The sequence below is a fragment of the Rhodamnia argentea genome, chromosome 2, assembly GCF_020921035.1.
Source record: "Rhodamnia argentea isolate NSW1041297 chromosome 2, ASM2092103v1, whole genome shotgun sequence".
Taxonomy (NCBI): Eukaryota; Viridiplantae; Streptophyta; class Magnoliopsida; order Myrtales; family Myrtaceae; genus Rhodamnia; species Rhodamnia argentea.
In genome coordinates this window covers 30,098,631-30,120,587 of record NC_063151.1, presented here as the reverse complement: position 1 = coordinate 30,120,587, position 21,957 = coordinate 30,098,631, and the positions used below count along the sequence as shown (strand labels likewise).

The window sequence follows — 21,957 nt, the reverse complement described above, 5'->3', positions numbered from 1 at the left end:
AGAACTAAATTAGCATCGGTGCAATAAGATTATAATTTTTTTTTTCATTTTCCCATAAATGGAGGGTGACTTATCTGCTCAATTATTTATTTTCGTCGTTATTACAATATCTAAGGATAATTTTTTTAATAAAAATGGACGAAGAGTTTGAACATGTCAAGTCGTGTCATCCTCGAGTTGGTATTATTGAATTCAAAATTTTAGTTGTTGGAACTTGATAACCTTACTTCTTTTCAACGTTTTATAAAACGTTACGGCATTTTAGCTTAGACTTTGGAAAGCAATATATCACATGCAATACACCAATAACACATCTTGCTAAACACGACTCCCTGACCCTAATTCACAATATTGGGAAAAAAGGGGTGGCTTTAGGTTGCACCACGTTGTGCATACACATGCCGTACGTTGTGCATACACATGCCGCCCATGCTGCCCCCCACCGCTGGAGCGAATGGAAGTCTTTTGACTCTCGAGTTGGGCTTGGCTCGGGCCCAGGGATCAATTCTCTCACCCCCGTTGAGATTGCGATCACCAAAGGATGGAAGAATTATTCAAAAGAGAACGGAAGAAGTATAGAAAGAAAATCATCTACCTATTATATTTATGTCAATTCAACTCTAAATATTTTAATTGTACCAATTTAGTTTAAAATATTTTCACGTTATGTTAATTGACTCGATCCAATCAATTTTGGTCGAAAACCGCCGACGTAGCCGTTGTTGGCGTGGATGTTTTTAATAATTTTTTTCCTTTTTTTCCCCTAGACTTAGGTTGGGACGCCTTCCCCGGCATAGGGCGAGGGTTGCGCAGCCCCTTGCCCCTTGCCACATTCGACGCGGGGCCTCACCGGCCCTAAAGTCTACGAGAGGAAAATAAAAAGTAAAGAAAAGAAAGAAGCAAAAAGAAAAAATTATAAAAAAATTCAAAAGAATTAAAATGTTATAAAAACGATCACGTCATTATTGACCGTACCATGTAGAGCGATTAGCATTCAAATCAATAATTTCATGTCAAAATTGGATGAATGAACTTAATTAGCGCAATTGAAAAGTTTTGGATAAATTAGAACAAGTACAACAAGTTTTGGACTTCTTTAATAACTTTCACCTAAAAAACAAAATACTCCGCCATCCGAGTAGCACCGACACCCACATGTGACACGACACAACACGTTGACACGTCATTTATAAAAAAAATAGAGAATTTGAACACATTGAGACACGTTGTAAATTATTATGTATATATAATAATATTAGCAGTGAGTTTCTTCTTATTCTATTAAGAATTCTTTATTACATTTTTTTTGTTGATTGGTATATTAATTTTGGGATGGTTGGTTATACAACTTATGTATATATATGTATATATTTTGACATCTAATTTATTGAAAATGTTTAAAATTGATCCAATGCATTCCAAAATGGCATGTCGGAATACCGAACCGGCGTATCCGGAGTGCCGACCACGTGTCCATTGCATGTTGGAGAGTGTCCGAAAGTATACAGCGCGACACGGAAGCATCGAAGAGTGTCGATGCTCTCCAATTTGCCGCACTAGGTGACATCACCAAATCAATCGAATAATCTTGTGGCTGAAACTTTCCTAATTACTCTTACCCTTTTTGGCGAAAGCATTACTATTGCAATTGGTTAAGGGCGTTTCCGTCATAGTACGAGTGAAACATAAACTTCCCATGTCAGGGATATTATCTCCGAAAATTTCCTTCGTTACCATTGCTCCTGCAGTTACACATGTGATTTTTCCTCCTTTTTCTTCTTGGCATCCTTCTTGACATAATTAACGAATATTCCTAAGCTGACAAATATAATTAAACATGAAAATAAACAAATCACATCGCACCTCATTAATTGCCGAATCGGCAATTAATGAGGTGCGATCCCATGTCACCATATTTGTTCATCCTTATGGCAAACACCCTTTCGATGTTGATGAAAAAGGCAATCAAGGAAGGGGCAATCAAGGGAATTAGACTCAACAGGTTCTGTCCTCCTCTATCGCACATTTTCTTCGCGGATGACTCAATTTCCTTCTTGGACGGTAAACTAATCGAATGCCAAAATCTGGCCATGATTCTCAATCAATACTGTTATGCCTCGGGTCAAGAAATTAATCTAAATAAGTCTAGAATCTTTATGGGGCCATCTTGTCCACAACAACTTCAACATAGCCTTGCTAGTGCTCTCAGAGTTCCAGTGATGAGGAAGACAGGGAAGTATTTGGGCCTGCCTTCGGATTGGGGGGAGACCAAAAAGCAGATGTTCTCTTGGATCAATGAATGAGTTGACACGAAGCTAGAGGGATGGAAGGAAAATTTGCTCTCAAAGTCGGGCAAGGAAACTCTTATAAAAGCAGTTGTTCAGGCTATCCCCTAACATGCAATGTCAATTTTTAAAATTCCAATCTCAATCTGTAAATCGATTGAAAGAAGGATTGCCAATTTTTGGTGGAAAAACAGCGAATCAAAAACTGGTTTGCATTGGAGAAAGTGGGAGCTTCTAAAAGCAAGGAAAGATAAAGGAGGGCTTGGATTCAGAGACATGGCAACTTTTAATAAGGCTTTACTCGGCAAGCAAGCCTGGAGGTTATTACAGAATCAATATTCCCTATGGAGCAGAATTATCAAAGGCTTATATTTCCCAAATATGAGTTTTTAAATGCCGAGAAAGGGTCGAGACCTTCATGGGGTTAACTTAGCATTCTACATGGCAGAGAAACTTTCGCACAGTCGATGCGGTGGTCTATTGGAAGGGGAGATTCAGTAAACATCTGGGAAGATTGCTGGCTTAAGCAGGGGATTATTGGAGGTCCGGCAAATAAAGCGGATCCTATAAGAGTTTCAAAGTTAATCCTACATGAGAGAGCTGAATGGGACGTCTGGAAAGTAGAACTCTTGTTCAACCAAGATATCGCAGTGGAAGTCCTTGCCATACCTCTAAACCTACCACCTCGCGAGGACAAACTTAACTGGACTAGGAATGCAACTGGAGAGTACTCCGTGAAAAGCGCCGATAACTCTATAAGAGAAAGTGATTCGAAACAAAATACGGATTTAGCTTCCTCGTCTTTCCAACCAACGAGCAAACTCTGTAATGTAATTTGGAAAGCCAATATTCCTCCCAAAGTTCAAATTTTTCTATAGAATTCTGCCCAGAACACCTTGCCTATAAGAGATAACCTATTCAGGAGAAATACAATCCCCCACCCGCTATGCCCAATATGCAACAAAGACGCAGAAACTATGAAGCACATTTTCCTGTTTTGCCCATGGACTGAGTAGATCCGGGCGAAGTTGGACGCAAAGAGGAGCTTCCCACTGTACCACCGTATGGATGTATGGCTCCAAGCCAGAATTGAAGACCGCAGCAGCTCAGCCACTTTCAACTTAACGGCAGTCACCCTCTGGTGTATTTGGAAATCAAGGAATAGTTTAGTGTTTCGAGGAGAGAAGCCTCGCGCAAATAATTTAATTGAGGAAGCGGAGATGATACTCGCAAGTTATAGCAAATGGAATCCTAAAGATCGAAGCTTTTCAAAGGAAGACCCCCGATTACCTCTCTACTGGGTGGCTCCAGTAAATCAAGATCTGAAATTGAATGTCCATGCGTCGGTGGGAGGTGCAGATCCGAGAGGTGCGATTGCGGGTCTCTTGCGCGACTCAAGCGAATCGGTTCTTGACGGCTTTAATGGGACGATCCACTCTTGTTCAGCTCTGGAAGCCGAAGCTCTTACCTTGCTTGCGGGGTTGAAGGTTCTTGTTGCAAGGAGAGAGATAAAAGATCAAAAGCTTCGTGCAGTTGTGGAATCTAGGGGTTTATATGATAACGTTTCTGTTCTTAGGAATATATTTGAAATAGAAATATTTTTTTGTGTTTCTATTCCCGGTTACGATTTTTGGGAACAGAAATGCGTTTAGCAAGTACAAAAAAAAATTACCTTTTTCACCAAAAGGAATGATCTACAACCGGTGGCCGGCGGCGGCGATGGCGGCCACTTCAACTCCTCGTCGACGATGATGAGCGATGGTGGCTTGCACAAGCTCGCCATCAAGTTGTTTCTAAAAAGTGTTCTAAAATCTAGAAACATGTTTTTTTTGTTTCTCATTTTTGCACCAAAAGTGTTTTTGTTTCTCAAAGGTGTTCTCGGAACACTTTTGAAATAATTTTTTACCATACCCGTTTACGTTCCCAAAGCGTTCGAGAATGCTTTGAGAACATAAACATTTTTTCTAGAGTATTACCATACGGACCTGACTCACAAAATATTGTTCATGCGGTCAACGGGAAGGACAAAGCTTACTGGGAAGCTGCAGCGATTATAAGCCAAGCCCAACAAATTTTAGCCCACTACCCAAATATTTTGGTGGGCCACTGCAAGAGAGAGGCTAATTAGGCCGCCGACTAGATCGCCAAGATGTGCCGCTCAAATCTTGTTCCGACAAACTGGGTTACTTCTCCACCTCGGATCCTTTGGGATTTAATTTGTGCTGATGCTTCTCTTTCGGGCCTTTTTGTACGAAACTCAAATTATCAGTAATGCAATATTATCTTCCGACCAAAAAGAAAATTGCCGAAATTAAACGGGGGAAGAGTCGAGGCTTTAAATTTTAGAAGATTTGATTTCATGACCCAAGAAAAATTAAACTCTAATCAGTATTCGCCACTTGCACGCACAAAAACCAAACCCTCTTCTTAGATGAGATTCGATTGTATTTGATCCAATTAACAATGCATAAAGGAATTGTTGTAATTGTGTAGATGGTAATCTATTGAAACCTATAAATTTCCGAGTAATGCCAAAGTGAGTTAGCTCAACTGGTAAGATTCGAACTCTATACACATGAACCTCATATTCGAATCCCTTTGCTAGCAGTCCCCTTTGATGGACGATCTGTAAATTCACTATAAGATCTTCTAGGCTCGCGGCATTGCCCTGGCCTTGACACGGGGTAACTTTTCCTCCTAAACTTCTAAATAACGAGAAAAAAAAAACTGAATAACGGCAATAATATAACCAAAGGAAATGAATAAAAAGGAAATAAAGTAAATAAATGATACTTAGGCAATTATAATCAACGACAACGGAAAGGTGAGTAAAGAACAAAGAATAACAAGGGTAGCCACACTTGCAAGTTGCAAGTTGCAAGTTGCGACCAACGAGCCCAATTCCACTCCCCTTTTTTAGTGAACAATCTCTTTATGTGTGAATATGTCTCCTGCATGTCAGATCATTACCTTTTTTACCAAAAAAAGAATCATTACTTTCATCAGGTAAGCCAAATTTCTGAGGATTAAAAGAAATCACCCATGTCAAACGTAATCAAGATCTCATCTCCTTCTTTTTTCCCCTCGTACCAAAGTATATTTTTGGATCTAAGGATGTCTCTAAACTACTTCGTTTGAACTCTGAAACGTAAATTTTAAGGGTATTTCTTAAAATGAAAGGAAAAAAAAATATATCTTCTCAATACAAGAGGATGACGGTAGAAAAAGTAAACTTCATGTCAGTTTTGGCTAACTATCACTGGGTAGGGTCGTATAGTAGCGTTAAGTGCCTGATGTGAGTCATCGAAGCTTTGACTCTTGCGAGACTAGCCTGTGTTCGTGCAGTATTTTATAATCGATTTGTTGGTCTGCTCATTTCTCCGAAATCACGACATGCCTGGTTTTATTTTTATTTATGGAAAGCCAAATCAATTTGACTTGTACGTGGCATCTCAATAAAATCAAACTCATCCAGAAACAGGAACCCCCCGTGTGTAAAGCGTGGGGGCTGGGCTACGAACTTGGATGACGTGGGCCTTGACCTCACCTCCCCCCGTACCGTTGTGAAATGCGTGATAGAAAGAGAGGGCGAAAAGGAAACCCAAAAGCCAAGCCCGACCCGACCCGACCCGACCCGGTCCGACCGATCCCCAATCCCATCCGGTCAAAGTCAAGCTCCGACAAGAAGATGAGGATGAAGACACGCATTTTCACGTGGCCGTTTTGACCGTTAAAAAAATATCTCCCCTTGGTGGTGGGACTCGGTCCGTCCCCGCAACGGAACACGTAAGTGCAAGTGTCGCAATTGGCATTCCCGCCGGCGACCGACATGTCTTTATCTCTCCTTTTGTTTTTGGTTTTTTTCTCGGCGCTGGGCTTGTCGGTCGGCAGTCGGTACCAACTTGTACGACACTGCCCAAGTTACTTTTTTTTTCCTTCCCGTAACACTGCCCAAGTTCTTGCGTCCCTCTCTTGGAAACGAAACTCTTTTATTTTTACTTTTTTCTTCATTTTAGGATAAATAACTGATTGTGAGATTTTGTCCGATGGAAATAAAGCCGGAGTTCAACTGAAGGGGACTTTCGTGGAGATAAAGCCGGAGTTCAACTTGTGCTTAAGTCCTATCTGTTTCGAAAAAAATAAATAATTTGAAAAATATTTACATAAAATCGATTTCTTATATAGCTTAAAATAATTAACAAATGAAAAATAATTTTAATATCTATTGTAATTTATATTCAAATATTTTCGCGATCTGTGATAATATTTTTCGTTTAAGGATCTCCTATCTAAAGTGAAAAAAATATAATGTTAGTGGATTATTTTTTGAAATTTTGAATTAATTTCAAGAAAAATCTGAAACTGATATATTTGTGACAAATTTACTCTAAATTATTTTTTGGACCATAAAAAATATCAAATCAGTACACTTGTGATAAATTACCCCAAAATAGTATATTAATAATAAATTTACCCTCTGTTAGTTTTTCGTTAAATTTTATCATCAAATTGTTAAATTAGATGACACGTGGCGCTTTTTTTTTTTTTTGTCGGAGCACGAATGTGGCAATTAACGGGTGTACTAGTTTATGATTTTTACCCTCTATTTCTCGTGAATCTATCAATTTGGGATTTTCATGTTATTAACTCGATTTAACAGAAACCAACGAAGGGTAAATTTGTCGCATGTGTGTTAGTTTGAAATTTTTTGTAGTAAAAAAATTTAGTTTTTGGCAAATTTGTCACATGTATATTAATTTTGAGATCTTTGATGGTAAAAATATAGTTTGAGATAAATTTATCACATGTGTATTAATTTGAAATTTTTCGTAGTAAAAAAATAGCTTAGGGTAAATTTGTCACAAATGTACTAGTTTGACATTTTCATGGTATTAACCCTTTAATTTATCATCCTAATATAGACTCTAGCTTCCCTTTGTAATATTTGAACTGCTTTGATGGAATAGAAGGTTTGTTTTAGCAACAAAAAAAAAAAAAACTTGCTTTTGCGGTCCTCGATTGTTCACCCTCACCAAGATGAACTGAATTTTTCATTAAAGCTCCGTTTGGTTTTCAAAAAATGAATGATTTTGAAAAGTATTTTTTATAAAAAAATGAATTAACTCAATTTTTTTTTAAAAGTATCCACTAACATTATATTTTTAACTTTAGATAGATTTTTCCTTTTTTCTTCTTTTTTAGATAAATAATTGATTGTGGATTTTGTCGCATGGAGATAAAGCCGGAGTTCGACTGAAGGGGACTTTTGTTGAGATTACTCGCGGTCGAGGATTATGATGTTCCTTTGGCTCCGTTTGTTTCGCGAAGAAAGAATAATTTGAAAAATATTTTTGTAAAATTGATTTCTTATATCAATTAAAATAATTAGCAAATGAAAAATATTTTTATTATTGGTTATAATTTATATTCAAATATTTTCATGATTTGTGATAATATTTTTCATTCATTTATATTTGGGAGGAATATAAGCGATCGCTTTTAGAAAAAACATCTTCCGAATCATTCATTTTTTACCAAAATATTTTTCAAAATCATTCATTTTTTGCAAAACAAACGAAGCTTTAATGAAAAATTCAGTTCGTCTTAGTAAGGGTGAATAATCGAGGACCGCAAAAGCAAGTTTTCTTGGTTGCTAAAACAAACCTTCTATTCCATCAAAGCAGACCAAATATTACAAAGGGAAACTATACTCTATATTAAGATGATAAATTAAAGGGTTAATAACACAAAAAATCTCAAATTAATACATCTATAATAAACTTACCCCAAACTATTTTTTCGACCATAAAAAAAACTCCAAATTAATACACATACAACAAATTTACACAAACTATTTTTTTGACCATAAAAAGGTCAAACTGGTACACCTATGACAAATTTATCCCAAACTAAATTTTTTGACTCCAGAAGATCCCAAATTGGTACATATGCAACAAATTTATCATTCACTAGTTTTTATTGAATATGATTAATACCACGAAAAATCTCAAACTAATACATTCGTGATAAATAGAGAAAAAAATCTCAAATTAGTACATCCGTCAATTGCCGCGTGCCATCCAACTCAATAATTTGATAATAAAAGTTAATAAAAAACTAATACATGATAAATTTGTCATAAATATATCAGTTTGGGGTAAATTTATCATAAGTGTAATGATTTGAGATTTTTTGTAATTCAAAAAATAATTTGGGGTAAATTTGTTATAGATGTATCGGTTAGAGTTTTTTGTAATATTAACTCGAAGTTAAAAAAAGACTCGACTAACATTATATTTTTAACTTTAGATAGGAGATCCTTAAAAGGAGAAGAAATGCAATTCCTATCTAACGAAATACGCAAGAGTAAACAGTAGATAACGCATGCCACGTAAGGTGGGAATTGCGACCGGCGAATTGCACGTTACGAAACGATCGAGGAGACATGGACACGTGGAACAAAGACGATGAATTCTTGGGTAGGCGCAGATCTTACACGAACCGTCGTCGTCTTGAGTTTGGTGCAATGACATAAATGTTAATCTCTTTTTTATGGATGACATTGGTAAGCGATCACTAAAAATTGACAAAAGTGGCGGATTCGATCATGAGGGTTTGACTTTGACCCCGGCAATATTGGGAAGGGGGCAAAACCACTCCGTTCCGGTAATAAACAATGGAAAAATGTTGATATGTGCTAAGTGCTAACTAAAACAGGAGACGAGTGTTGATGTTTTGCGCTGATTTTTTTTTCCGGGCCCACATGGACATCACTTTTGTTTTTTTTTTTCCACCCTAAAGATAAAGGGATAAATATCAATAAGCCTCATAATTACATGGCGGCCATATCGGTTCTACATGAACGGGGGCACAATTTAATTTAGGATTGATATTTGGGGGTGTTTGTTCCAGAGAAAGTATTTTTTCAGAATTAGTTTTTCGGACTTTCACGGAAAAATAATTTTAATATTATATTTTCATGTTTTAATATTATATTTTCATGTTTTAATATTATATTTTAATACTATTTTCTTTTCATTTTTTTTTTCCTTTCCTCCCTCCCCGTGAGTGGCCGCCAATGGCCATTGGCAAGCCTCGAGACCGTTGGTCGAGCTCGCCGATCCTAGTTAGCCTTGAGGCCGTCGAATCGGGCGACCTTGAGCTAATCGGCCTCGGCGAGCTTGGTCATCAAATCTGGCGGCCTCAAGCTCTTCGGCCTCGGCGAGCCTCTCGACGTCGCTAGGTTTGTTCGAGGCCGCAGGAGCCTAGGGCGGATCTGGATGCATAGAGGATTGCCGGCGGCCTCGGGCGGATCTAGCGAGCCTCGAGCTCGCCTATGGCCGTCGGCGTCACAGAAGGAAGAAGGAAGAAGAAGAAGAAGAAAAAAATAAAAAATATAGAACATAGGACATAATTTAAAAATTCAATTATTTCTAAGATAGAGTCATGAAGTGAAATTATTTTTCAAATGAAAATCAAACACTAGAAAACATTTTTCATCACATGTCACCAAACAAAGAAAAATAAATCGTTTTCCGATAAAATGTTTTCAATGAAACAAATACACCCTAGCGACAATATACATGAAGATACCTAGCTCAGTGATTGAGTAGATGGTCCATCAAATATACCCTATGGCTACAAAGGATCATAGCCTTCTTGAATTGGAGTGACTAAAGGTGTTTATCCGAGCTAGGCTGAGTTGGATCTAACTCATTGTTCATATCTAGATATGACAAAAAAGCTATATATGTATAAACTAGCTGGTCGAGGCAGGCTAGGCCTAGCTCGAGCTAGCCTTTGCATTAAATATAGTTTTGTCTAGACTTACTAAAATGTTATTCAGGCTCATTTGGCTGGAATAGGGCATAGATGAGTCTAGGAAACAGACGCATGTCAAATTGAAGAATGTCCGATAATTTTAACCTTATGTAACTTTCAAATTGAAGAGAATGTACCCCACTCTCTCCCCCCTTATCAAAGCAAGCACCGTAGTGACAATTATTGTAATCGTAAGTGCGATTACCACTTTGTATTCATTGCCTCTTTCAATTTGGACCCCGTCCACCCTCGGTGGTTGCCGGATTGTCACACCCAATACGGACAAATGTAGCCAGACAACGGCTCACCCTGATGACATAGGCAACAGAGGTAATCGTGGGCATCAAGGGGTAAGATTTGGCTATTTCTAGTAGAGATGAGCAAAGGATTAATAGGAAAAAAAAAAAAAAAAGAGCGGCGATTGTCATTTCAAATGCCATTACAATCAAACAAGTGAGATGTCGGTACCGAACTTAAAAATTTATCGTTTGTACATGCGAGTCGGTGCAAAAACGACTCTCGAAGTGCATAGTTCGAAACAATCAAATCAACAAGCAAAAAAATAATTTTTAGATTCTTTCGTAGCGTCGCGTGACTATCCAATCACGGAATATAAATAAATTGTGAATTTTCTCCTTTTCCTTTTCCAAAACAATAATCGGATGCAATTCTGGATCTCACTAGAAATAAAAGCCTTCCCGCTCACGGCCGCGGAGCAGCAGCGGAGAAACTTCGCCACGGCCCCTGACGTGCGTTACGACTCATGCCGCCTGTCATTAAAAATAAAAACAACTGGCGGACGGCCGCTTCCCACGGACCCCCGTTTTCAATATTAAAAACCGCGTTCCCTTCCCTCACCCCCAAGGGCCCCAACCAAATCTTTTAAGCCGATAGACCTGCCCACGCCTTTCCCGATTTATTTTATTGCCTATTCTGTCGGCCCCTCTCCGGCTCTCCCCTTTATATATACCCAGCCTTCCCAATCTTGCAGTGTCATCCAAAAATTCATCAGGTGCATCTTCAACACACGCTCAAATTGCAAGTTACTCCACTCGAATCAACTCATCAACAAATCGATCCTCCATCGCACCAATGAAGTTCGATCTGTCGGTCCGCTCCGGCTCGAGCACCAGCTCTTCGCCGGAGAGAGATCCCGGCACCAAGAGGGAATCCGCGTTCGGGAGGCTGCGCCGCAAGCTGTCCCCGAGGAGGAGCGCGGACCGCCGCCCTCCCTCCGCCGATGATGCCGGCGGCTACGACTGCGGGAAGTCCGGCGAGCTCCGGAGAGTGTTCGACTTCTTCGACGAGAACGGGGACGGGAGAATATCCCCCGCGGAGCTGAGGAGCTGCGTGAGGAGCCTGGGCGGGGACCTGTCGAGCGAGGAGGCGGAGATGGCGGTGCGGGCGTCGGACCTCGACGGGGACGGGATGTTGGGGTTCGAGGAGTTCGAGAGCCTCGTGGAGGGCGGCGGGGAGGAGGAGAGGAGGAAGGACCTGGAGGACGCGTTCGGGATGTACGACATGGACGGGTCGGGCTGCATCACAGCGAGCGGCCTGAAGAGGATGCTGAGCCGGCTGGGCGAGACGAGGTCCGTCGAGGACTGCAAGGCCATGATCAGGGCGTTCGACCTCAACGGCGACGGAGTACTCAGCTTCGACGAGTTCAGGGTCATGATGCGCTGATTCACGCGTTCTCCCCGGACCGTCGGAGACCAAGCGAAATTGCATTCTTTGTTCTTTCAATTGTTTTTGGCTTTTTTTCGGATCATCAAACGTTTGGTACGTACGATACAGCTGTACTGTATAAAAGTGATGAGTTGGACAATTTATGTCGTGATTGCACGGCCTGCCCCCTTGACTGGTATGCTTTATCAATCAAAGAGACGCGCATTGACCTGTAGTTTCTGATTTGATTTCGGAGGGAGTTCGTTAGTACGTGTTTTAATTCGTGTTTTGGTTGGTTGAGTGCTTCTAGTAACTGAGATACACGTTCATAATTACTATACATAAAATATCGTGCCACAATTACCAAGAGAGATATATTACGTAATAAAGTACAAGTTGAAGGAGTTTTCAGATTGAGGCAAACAAAAGAGGGGGAATACACTTTTTCGCTTCTACAATTTGTCGCTCTCCTAAACTGTGTACTGTTCCGACCCCAAAAAAAAAAAAATCTGTGTACACCGTACATAGTTTCTTCGAACTATTGTGTACTCAGTTTGTCTATAAATGATCATGTAGCCCCTCGTGATAAGGTCTATGTAAAACCATTATTTATATGTAGGTCCAATCACGAGGCACACGAGTGAACATTGTCATATGTGAAGAGGTTATTTATTGTATTTCGCATCAAATAACGTCGGAAGTAACACGTCTTATCACTTTCGATGAGCGGACATGTCTTGATTGAAAATTATTTTGGAGATATTACGGATCATCTACGCAGCTTAACATTACCTCGTGTCGTATTAGGTTGTAATTATTCGATATATTTTAGGAGTTGTAAACATCCCACGGGTGAATAAAAAACTGGCAGCATCGATCCTTTGGCCGATAGCATGGAGAATCGAGATATTATCGAAATTTCCTGTCGAAACATTTACAAAATCCGATTTTGTTGACGTGTCATGTGTAATCACTACTTTGGCAATTAAAGAATCGAGCCACCTATTAAACAAGACTCATGACTTATTCGTAATCGAAGTGACCAACAAGATCTCTATGACATGATATTTCATGCTAAATTTATTAGAATTTCGACTTATCCTCCGGGAGATGCAAAGTGAGGTGGATATTTTGATGCATTTTGAGCACGTTCTCTGCACGCTCCCCGTTACCTAAACTCGTCGAATGACGAATCGTATGCCAAGGCGTCCCATTCAATTCGATCTTTTGATTGGACCAAAAACGAAGAATGAGATCCTTTGCAAGTCGCAACCGCCGACTTGTAATCGGGAGCTAAAAAAGCAGCTCGTAATTCACCGACCCAATTAAATCAATTTAAAGTTTGCGAAGCTCCAAACCGAAACCATTTAAAGCTCGCGCGGTTGCCACCTGTACGGCTGCTATTGAATGCATTGTTTCCAGTGTCCAATCAGAGAGCTGGTCTTGCCCAGCTCTGTCAGCGCCACGTAGCATTAACCCCTGGATCGCCATCGCCCCCCCTCCTTTCCCATTTTTCGGTAAAGAGTAAAAGAGCATCTCGGTGGAGGTGTCTATGATTCGCATCTTTCTGCTTTTCGTGGCCCCTACCTTTCTCGCGATCGCACTTTGCATTTCCGTTTCCCATGGTACTTCGATCGTCGCGGAGTGTCGCCTCGTGCTCTCAAGTCTTGCTGGAACTGGGGAGGGATTGACCTTGACTGGATCGCGTTTGCTTTGACGAGCCGATGAGCAACCGGTGGTGGACGCGTTGGGCTTGGGGATGGGCGGTGGTCGGATCGCTGATTTCGCTCGGCGCTTCCGTTGCTGAAGCCGGAGAGGAGAGAGTGGTCACTCGAATCGCCTTCGGATCGTGCGCGAACCAAAGCGCGCCTCAGGTTCGCGGTTGTTCCACTCACTCCCTCCCTTCTTAGCATGCTTATCTCTTTCAGTGGACTGGGTAGATTTGGTTCGTTGTTCCTTTTGTCCAATTCATCATTTTTAACGGCTTTAATCCAAACCAAGCATGGAACTTGGTTTCAATGGGCTCCTCTGTTGAAGGTAAGACGTGAGCTATAAAGATTGCTGAGTCGGAACCTGCCTAGTAGTTGGTCCTGGTCCTGTTTTATTTAAGGCGATAATAGTTGGTGGGTCCGTTGGATTGGGTATGTTGATTCAATCTAAAATGTGCACTTGAGCTGTTCAATTCTTCCTTAATCAAGATATCGATGCAAACTAAGGGCGGTTATGACCTTTTTTGTTGTTTTTTTTGAAATTTTATTCGCGTTTTATGCTTTTTTTCTTGGGACATGGATGACCTTTGTGAAATGCACCTGCATCAGTTAATTTGAGCGACGAGATGCAGTGCAAATGCCGTTCTAAGCTAAACCGCATAGAATTGTGATGAAAGGCAATGATCACACGTGTGATTGCTCAGGAATTTCATGTTTTGCAGCCTATCTGGGACGCAATCATCAAGTTTGATCCTCAGGTATTCATTTGGCTGGGTGACAATATATATGGAGACATAAGGCGTCCTTTACGACTGTTCGGCAAAGAAAGGACGGTAGGACCGTGGAAGAATGTCCCGAGATTTGTTCCTTCATCTGAGCAGGAGATGGAGTCCAGATACGAGAGAGCTAAGACTAATCCCGGTTATTCTCGTCTTCGACAGAATGCTAAGGTTCTCTCTTTTAGAAGTTTTATTAGTAGAGTTGACATACCAACAGGCAGCGCAGAAGTGTTAAGAAATTGGAGCTATCCTTCCTTTCCCCTTTCTGAGTCTCAAGCGTTCTCCTATCTAGGTAATTGGCACTTGGGATGACCATGATTATGGACTGAATGACGCAGGAAAGGAATTTGGTGGAAAAATCACCAACCAAAGGCTTCTCCTCGATTTCTTAGATGAACGTAAGGATAGTCCCAGGTGAGGATATCTCACGGTCTACGTTGACACCAATTTTATATGTTTATATAGCCCATATGCTTTTTGTTAGTAATGGCCATGCAATCATTTAGTCACGAGGAAATGTCATCTATTCTTGGCTTGTTCTTTGCTTTTGCCCAAGGGCTCATGACAATTCTTGAGACAGCTGGAAATTGCAGGCGTAAGCAAGCAGGCGTTTATGCATCGTACACATTTGGTCCTGTGGGTAAGCAAGTAAAGGTATTCAATTGAATGTGCTTTAATATTAGATGGATGTCTGCATTATCGGAATGTCAATATATGTGGGATATAGTTCAAGGAAAAATATTTCTTCTCAAGTTGATTCTTCGTACTCAAGCTGCACCTATGCTAATTTGGGCCGTCTTGCAGCAAGATAAGCGCAGTTTTCACTATGTCCTTGCCTTACCTGCTAGATTTTTCCTACCTTGTCAAATTCTATGAGCTGACCAACTTCAGTAAATACTGTCAGTCTGTTCAGTGATTTTATACCTTATATTGTCGGTGGATTCCCCTTTCAGGTCATTCTCCTAGATACAAGGTATCATCGAGATCCTTTGTTTAGCGATGGAAGCATCTTGGGGTTGGAACAGTGGACATGGTTAGAGAAAGAGTTGATGGGGCCGGCAACAGAGTTAACTATAATTGGATCTTCCATTCAGGTAATTTACAATCTGCTCTCGACATGACGAGAATGTGCCTGTGCCCACCCTCAAATCGAGATAAATAATGTTCAAAAGTCTTTTTTGGGGCTGCTTGATGTCTTAATTGTTTGCGGTTTTTTTTTTTTTTTTGTTTGTTAATTGTTTGGTTCACAAGCTGAACTCTGAAGCTTTCTGTCCTTGGTTGTCGAAACATTTATAGGTTTGAATCTTATAGAGAAATGATTATATCCAAATGAATAGGACAGCTATCCAGTGAAATGCAACTTCCTCACATCATGACGTCAGTATAAGAGAAACTCCATACATGACCCCTTGCAAGGATTGTTCAAGCAAAAACCATTCGAGTATTGTATAGAATTGTTTAGTTTGAGTTTGCTGATTGGGTAACCATTGCTATATTTGCACATTTCAATTGCTTAAAAAAATTCAGGTCATATCGAATCTATCGGCTGCAACTGGCCCCATGTTTTATCTGGAGGCGTGGGGACGTTTTCCAAAGGAGAGAGACCGGCTATTTAAATTAATTGCGGAGAGTAAGGTGACAAATTTTCGACATGTTGTTCTAGTATACTGAAGTTTAGCAAAACGATTTTCCCTCTCAAGTTGTTTGACTTATCTATTTTAATTTATACTATAATAGAGAGATGGTGTGTTCTTCATAAGTGGAGATGTTCATTTTGGAGAAATTGCGAGATATGACTGTGGGGTTGGTTATCCATTGTTTGACATTACTTCTAGTGGGCTTACGCAAGCTGTGGAGAAGGCTGTCCCACCTCCATTAAATATCGCTGTGAGATTTATGGCATGGTTGACGCCAAGTACCATGAGGGTGATGAGCCATAACTGCAGATTCAGGTCCTGCACTTTTGGTATGCCTTAATGCTTCTCTTGCCTTTTGAACTTTGGTGGTGGACACTTTCTTGGTTGGCGTGTATCACTGCAAAGTTTGTTTCGCGTAGGTCAACCCAATTTTGGGGCAATTGAGGTACATTGGGGCGAAAACCCAGTGAAATTGACAGTTCAAGTGAGAGATATACATGGACACCCTGTAACAGGTGTCAATGTTCCGTTGTCCGAGCTGAGAGCATATAACGGGAAACCTGTGGCTGCCGACACCGCTGGAGGTTATAAAAGGCATTGTTCTCTGGAAGTTACCTTACCATGGATTATCAGATATCGCATGCTGATTTTTCTTTATTGCGCCATAGCTGGTAAGAATCTCATAATGCTTCAACGGTTTTCTTCTCAGATTGAGTTTTGTAGTTGCATTAATGCTATTTTGGATTTCTAGCCATGCAAAAGAATTTCAGTGGTTAACTAGAGGTTCATCAGCAAAAGTGTTTGATGTAGCTAATAAGATAGTGCATGCAGTTAAAGCGAATTCAACAGCAATTATGATAGGCAAAGTTTTATGCCATTCACCTCCTCGACTCTTTTTTCGTTCACATGGCTTCATGGATGGATTTTAGTGAGAGGATACTGCCCTCTCTGTCTGTCTGTCTCTCTCTCTCTCATGCTGATTACTCATTTCTCCTTTGACTGAACTGCTCCCTCAAACTCTCTACATTGTACTCAATATCCAGAGTTTCTTCCGTAGTCCATATCTTTGGTAGCCTCAAAGCCACGGCTGCTTTGTAAGGTATCTACTGGAGAGCTTAAAAAAAAAGAAAATTAACTCATCAGACATATCTAGTTTGGAGTTAAAATGACACAAAAACTTCTATAGGGAGAAAAGAATCAAAATTGATTCAGAACGTAGAGTGACAAGAAGTAGAGGTCTTGTTTTCCCCGAAGTGTCCAATTTTTGGAGAGTTATGTGTGCCCTGAAGTTTGGAGGCAAGGTGGTGAGCATTATTGTGTTGTGAGCGGTTCCTCTGTAAATGTTGGTAGTAGGATCAGGAAATTTGTTTGTGAGAGTGCAAAAATGTGACTTAGTGTGGTTTCGCAGGGTTTTCATATTCCGACAAAATTGAGTTTCCTTCTTTGTTCCAGCTCCTCCTTTTTATCAGGCTTGTATACCTTTTGAAATTTGTATAACGTGTGGGAATCTTCTGGCCTTTTCTTTTACTTCTTCTCATTGGGATTTTCACTTTCTGCAGTATCTTTTCTTGCTTTTCTTGGAATTGCCTATGAAGTTGGATCACTCTGCTGGAAGTGTCTCCAGAAGCACAAGCTTGATTGATGGTTACCAGGGCCATCTTCTATAAAGTGCTAGGGCTTCTACAGCTGTTAAGCCTAGTTTATAGCTTTCTAGTAGCATCATCTACAGTTACAGATGCCGCCATTTCTTCTGACGGACAGCCGGAGTAACAACATTTGTCATCTTCGATACTATTTGACAATTCTTAATGTGTGGTGTTGAAGATGAGCCCCATGCAAGTCTCAGGCTGCGGGCTTGGACATTAATAGCACTACCTAGTTTTAGTTTCCAGGTTATAAAATTCAAGCTAACATACTTGTTTTGCGTCATGTGACGCATAGAACAATGTGAAACGAGAAGGTTTTTGACTGGAGTGAACGTCACTCTTGGTTTTTGAATATTATTCTGCTAATTTTCAAGTAATTTCTAACTTCTTGTACTTTTCATTGTGGAGCTACTTTGAATAGAGAGACGAGTCTCATTTTTTTGGAAACAACCGAAGGTAGAGAGAGAGAGAGAGAGAGAGAAAAGAGTATCTTTCTCGGTGGTGGCATCTTATTTAATTCCTTCACCCGGTAACCTGAACTTACAAAGAGATTATGTGGCATTTAAGCCAAAGATTACTTTTTAAATGATGTTGTGCCTCTAAGATTGTTCTTGTCGATGGTTTTTAAGATACTTGACTTGGCCGATCTTAATCTCTTCCATTAACAAAGTTAGATTGGACAGTTCGATAACCTCTTATCATGTTAATCCATTTAGTTCAACTTGAGGCGGCTGCGTTAGATTCTTTAACGAAAAACAAGTATGTTAACCTTAAAACGGACTAGTGCCACTGTTATCTGTATCTTTTAAGTGTCGTTATATTATGGAAATTCTGCAGACACCTACACCTTCGGAATTCATTTCTGCAACCGATGGAGGCTGAAGTTCTGGGGTTCTCATTCCATGCCTTCTGTTCACAGGTTGGCGTCTGTCTTCACAACCGTTGTTCTTGGTTTCGTCTGTCATTATGGTATTGCTTATCCGATTGCCAAAACGGGATGTCCTGAGACATGCGGCAATGTTAGCATTCCTTAGCCATTCGGCATTGGAGAAGGCTGTTTCAAAGATAAATGGTTCGAGATCACCTGCAATAATGGCTCTTCTGCGAACACTACGGTCCCTATATTACGCGTCTACCGGTTAAAAGTTTCCAAATTATCCTTCCATAAGGTGCGTGTGTTTCATGATTGGAATTTTACAAGTTGTCATCCTGATGAGTCTGGAATGGAGCTCTCAATAAAGCCAATGCATTATGATCGCGGGACATACAATCCCTACTTCGTCTCGCCTAACCTCAACAGATTGATTGGTCAAGGGTGCAGCATCTTCACCTATGTGAGCAACATTGTGTCCTCGGTTTTCACAGGAGGATGCTTCTCCATCTGCGAAGACCGAACAAGGTTCGGCTTTTCCCTTGATGACCATGATCGCAAGTGCTTGGGATTCGAATGCTGTGAGGAAGCTGTTCCCCCAGGACTTAATTCTCTCTCCGTGAGAATGTTCAGTATCAACAACTCAAGCGATTACTGGCATCCACGCCGCTGCAGCCGTGCTTTCATCGCGGATAAGAAATTCCCTCGCATTAAGTATGAGGACCCCGAGGTTCCAATGGTATTGAGTTGGGTTGCTGGGAATGGGACATATAAACCAGATCATAGAACAGGCAACACCTCCTTCAGCAGCGATTGTGGCGTGAATGCTCACTGCGTCATCTTTGTCCGCGGAGGATATCTCTGCCAATGCAACACAGGTTTCGAAGGAAATCCATACCTTCCCCAAGTTTGCCTAGGTATGATCTCGGTTCCAAACTGTCTCGGGCTAAAAGTATTTATCCCCCGAAGACGGAAATATCAAATGGTCTATTTCTCCCAAATCCGGCAACTATTCTCTAACAATTACATTTGTTGCTTTCATTTTCAGATGTTAACGAATGCAATGGGACTAAGAAGAGGTGCACCGATATACAAAACTCCATTTGCATCAACACCGATGGGGGATACTACTGCGGTTGTCAACCTGGTTATACATTTGCCTAAGGTTCCGATGGAAGCAATGCATCCGCGATGCGACAACCGTGGACATTGTTCTTTGCAATACTTTTTGGTCTTTCGCGTTGAGCCAGAACTGCGTTTTCATTTTCATAAACCAATTATTCTCCAGTGGGTGCAGGTGTCGCGATAGGATTGACCGTAATAGTCGCCTTGGCCATTGGAATCTGGTTTGCTTGGCTTCTTAGAAGGATAAGGCGAGCCAAACTCAAGAAGGCGTTCGTCAAGCGGAATGGCGGTTTGTTATTCCAGCAGATCGCTTCACAGGATGGCACAACCGTAAAGGCCGAAATTTTCACGTCAGAGGAGCTAGAGCGAGCGACAGACAACTTCAGCGAGAGCAGAATGCGCGGGAAGGGAGGTTCTGGTACAGTTTACAAAGGAATGCAGTCCGATGGAAGAATAGTCGCCATAAAGAAGTCCCATTTGATGCACGAGAAACAAGCCGATCAGTTCACCGACGAGGTCGTTGTCCTCTCTGAGATAAACCACCGGAACATCGTGAAGCTGTTAGGATGTTGTCTTGAGACAGAGGTCCCTCTACTAGAACTCCATGGCAAGGATTGCTCTTTTTGCATATCTTGGAAAGTTCGCGTAAACATCGCACTCGAAATTGCCGGAGCGCTGGCTTATTTGCATTCGGCCACATCTATGCCGATCTTCCATCGGGACATCAAATCGAGCAACATACTCTTGGACAGTAACTACGGCACGAAGATATCGGACTTTGGGATTTCCAGGTCGATCCCGCTGGAGAAAACTCATGTGACTACGGGATTGCAAGGGACATTCGGCTATCTGGACCCCGAGTTCTTCCACTCGAGACAGTTCACGGACAAGAGCGACGTCTACAGCTTCGGACTGGTTCTGTTAGAGCTCTTGACAGGAGAGAGGGCCATGTCCAGAAGTAAAGTCAAAGTAGAAGACAAAAGCCTAGTGCTGAACTTCATTGCGGCGACGAAAGAGAATCGTCTGTACGATATCCTGGACGACCGGATCCGGCATGAAGTCACCGACAAGGAGTTCTCGGGCTTGGCGATGCTCGCAAAGAGGTGTCTCAAATTTAACGGGAAGAAGCGGCCGACCATGAAAGAAGTCGCCATCGATCTTGAGAGGATTAGCAGACTATCATCTCTCTTTGGCCCGTGCTAACCAGAGTTTCTCGCAGCGTAAACATGTCATATCGAATGCAAATTGTGAATCTTGATAGTAAACGTTCATTTAACATAGGTTTCCATTACATAATGTTTAGAACCCAAATGAATTTATATACTTTCGTAATGCAGTTATCACTTACCAGACAAGCTTTCAATTAAAGAAAGCATACGAAACTTCGAGAAAACTCATTTTTTTCGAGTGATTTGGAAGATATTTTCTAGAAATCTCGATCAATTCAATTGCGAAGAAGAATGGAAAAATGCGCACTTCTTCAATTGAAGAGATTTGTGGTTTTTTGAAATCAAGAGTTTGCCTCGATTAGTCTAAAATTGTCGATAGTATCAGCAACTCACTATGAAAAAGGAGATATATGTTTTACTTAATGCTCTTTAGCTATGACTATAGGATTTAAAAAATATTTTCCTAAAAAATAATTCTTTGTATTGCTTAAAAAAAAAAAAAGAACAAGCAAAACAGATTTTCTTTGGCCACGAAAATATTTAGAGATAAATTGTTATCGATAATGAAAATTTTTACATGAATAAATTATTTCAAGAGAAACGACAGGATAGATAGGAAAAATTCCAAATTAGAACATGAAGTATTCTCATTTTCTCAAATAAAAACGTTGACTTATTTTAAATAAGAGCACGAAATGCACTCATTATTTCAAAGAAGGATCTAATCGAAAGGCATTTTCGTCATTTATTTTTTTGATTTTTTCTTTCTCTTAGATTTTTTATTTTTCAATTCTTTTCTCTTTTTTTTTTTTCCCTCTCTCCTTCCCCCGCCATCATTGGGCCATGATCGAGGGCGACGGTAGTCCTCGCCTGGGCTTGGCGGGCAACCCTTGCCAGACGCCCTCTCCTGAAGCTGACTAGGGGAGGGGAAGGGTAGAAAGAAAAAATAAAAAGAAAAGATAGAAAAAAAGAAAAAAATTAAAATATAAATGACGAAAATACTTTTTGATGAAACCCTTCTTTAAAATAAAATTTATTTTAGATATTTATTTAAAGAAGTGAAATTAATTCAGGCTTTTATTTGAAATTTTCCGTAATTGACGTGGCTCTAAAATTCTAATGGGACCGAGTCAGTCAGAAACATCGCGTCTAGTACTGTGAACTGGGACCAAAGATTTTTCCAAACCAGCACGAACACGGCATGTGATTAGGTGACGAACCCCCCAAAAGTCAACGAGTCAACCCACCAC

General features: G+C 40.6%; 4 protein-coding genes across 6 annotated transcripts; all 4 read left to right on the top strand.

Annotated features, from left to right (window-relative positions):
• The first annotated feature begins 11,091 nt into the window (after positions 1-11,091).
• LOC115739483 (putative calcium-binding protein CML19) lies at positions 11,092-11,948 on the top strand. Its single transcript, XM_030672594.2, has one exon. The coding sequence runs from the start codon at positions 11,199-11,201 to the stop codon at positions 11,787-11,789; it is 591 nt and encodes a 196-aa protein (XP_030528454.1). The 5' UTR covers positions 11,092-11,198; the 3' UTR covers positions 11,790-11,948.
• Positions 11,949-13,149: 1,201 nt separating this feature from the next.
• On the top strand, positions 13,150-17,919 carry LOC115735995 (alkaline phosphatase D). 3 transcript variants are annotated; one of them, XM_030667498.2, is made up of 9 exons: positions 13,150-13,645; positions 14,185-14,430; positions 14,552-14,673; positions 14,853-14,913; positions 15,213-15,353; positions 15,787-15,894; positions 15,997-16,225; positions 16,316-16,567; positions 17,456-17,919. In XM_030667498.2, exons 1-9 carry the CDS (start codon positions 13,496-13,498, stop codon positions 17,536-17,538), a joined length of 1,392 nt encoding a protein of 463 aa, XP_030523358.1. In that variant the 5' UTR covers positions 13,150-13,495; the 3' UTR covers positions 17,539-17,919. The 3 variants fall into 3 exon arrangements, with proteins under 3 accessions (XP_030523358.1, XP_030523375.1, XP_030523366.1); XM_030667515.2 differs by having other exon boundaries at positions 13,151-13,645; positions 14,239-14,430; XM_030667506.2 differs by having other exon boundaries at positions 13,160-13,645; positions 14,203-14,430.
• Positions 17,920-18,765: 846 nt separating this feature from the next.
• On the top strand, positions 18,766-19,778 carry LOC125313699 (wall-associated receptor kinase 2-like). Its single transcript, XM_048273535.1, has 2 exons — positions 18,766-19,330; positions 19,462-19,778. Exons 1-2 carry the CDS (start codon positions 18,766-18,768, stop codon positions 19,575-19,577), a joined length of 681 nt encoding a protein of 226 aa, XP_048129492.1. The 3' UTR covers positions 19,578-19,778.
• LOC115735989 (wall-associated receptor kinase-like 4) lies at positions 19,585-20,747 on the top strand. The gene is made up of 2 exons (XM_030667485.2): positions 19,585-19,624; positions 19,711-20,747. The coding sequence occupies exons 1-2, from the start codon at positions 19,585-19,587 to the stop codon at positions 20,739-20,741; spliced, it is 1,071 nt and encodes a 356-aa protein (XP_030523345.2). The 3' UTR covers positions 20,742-20,747.
• Positions 20,748-21,957: the final 1,210 nt, after the last annotated feature.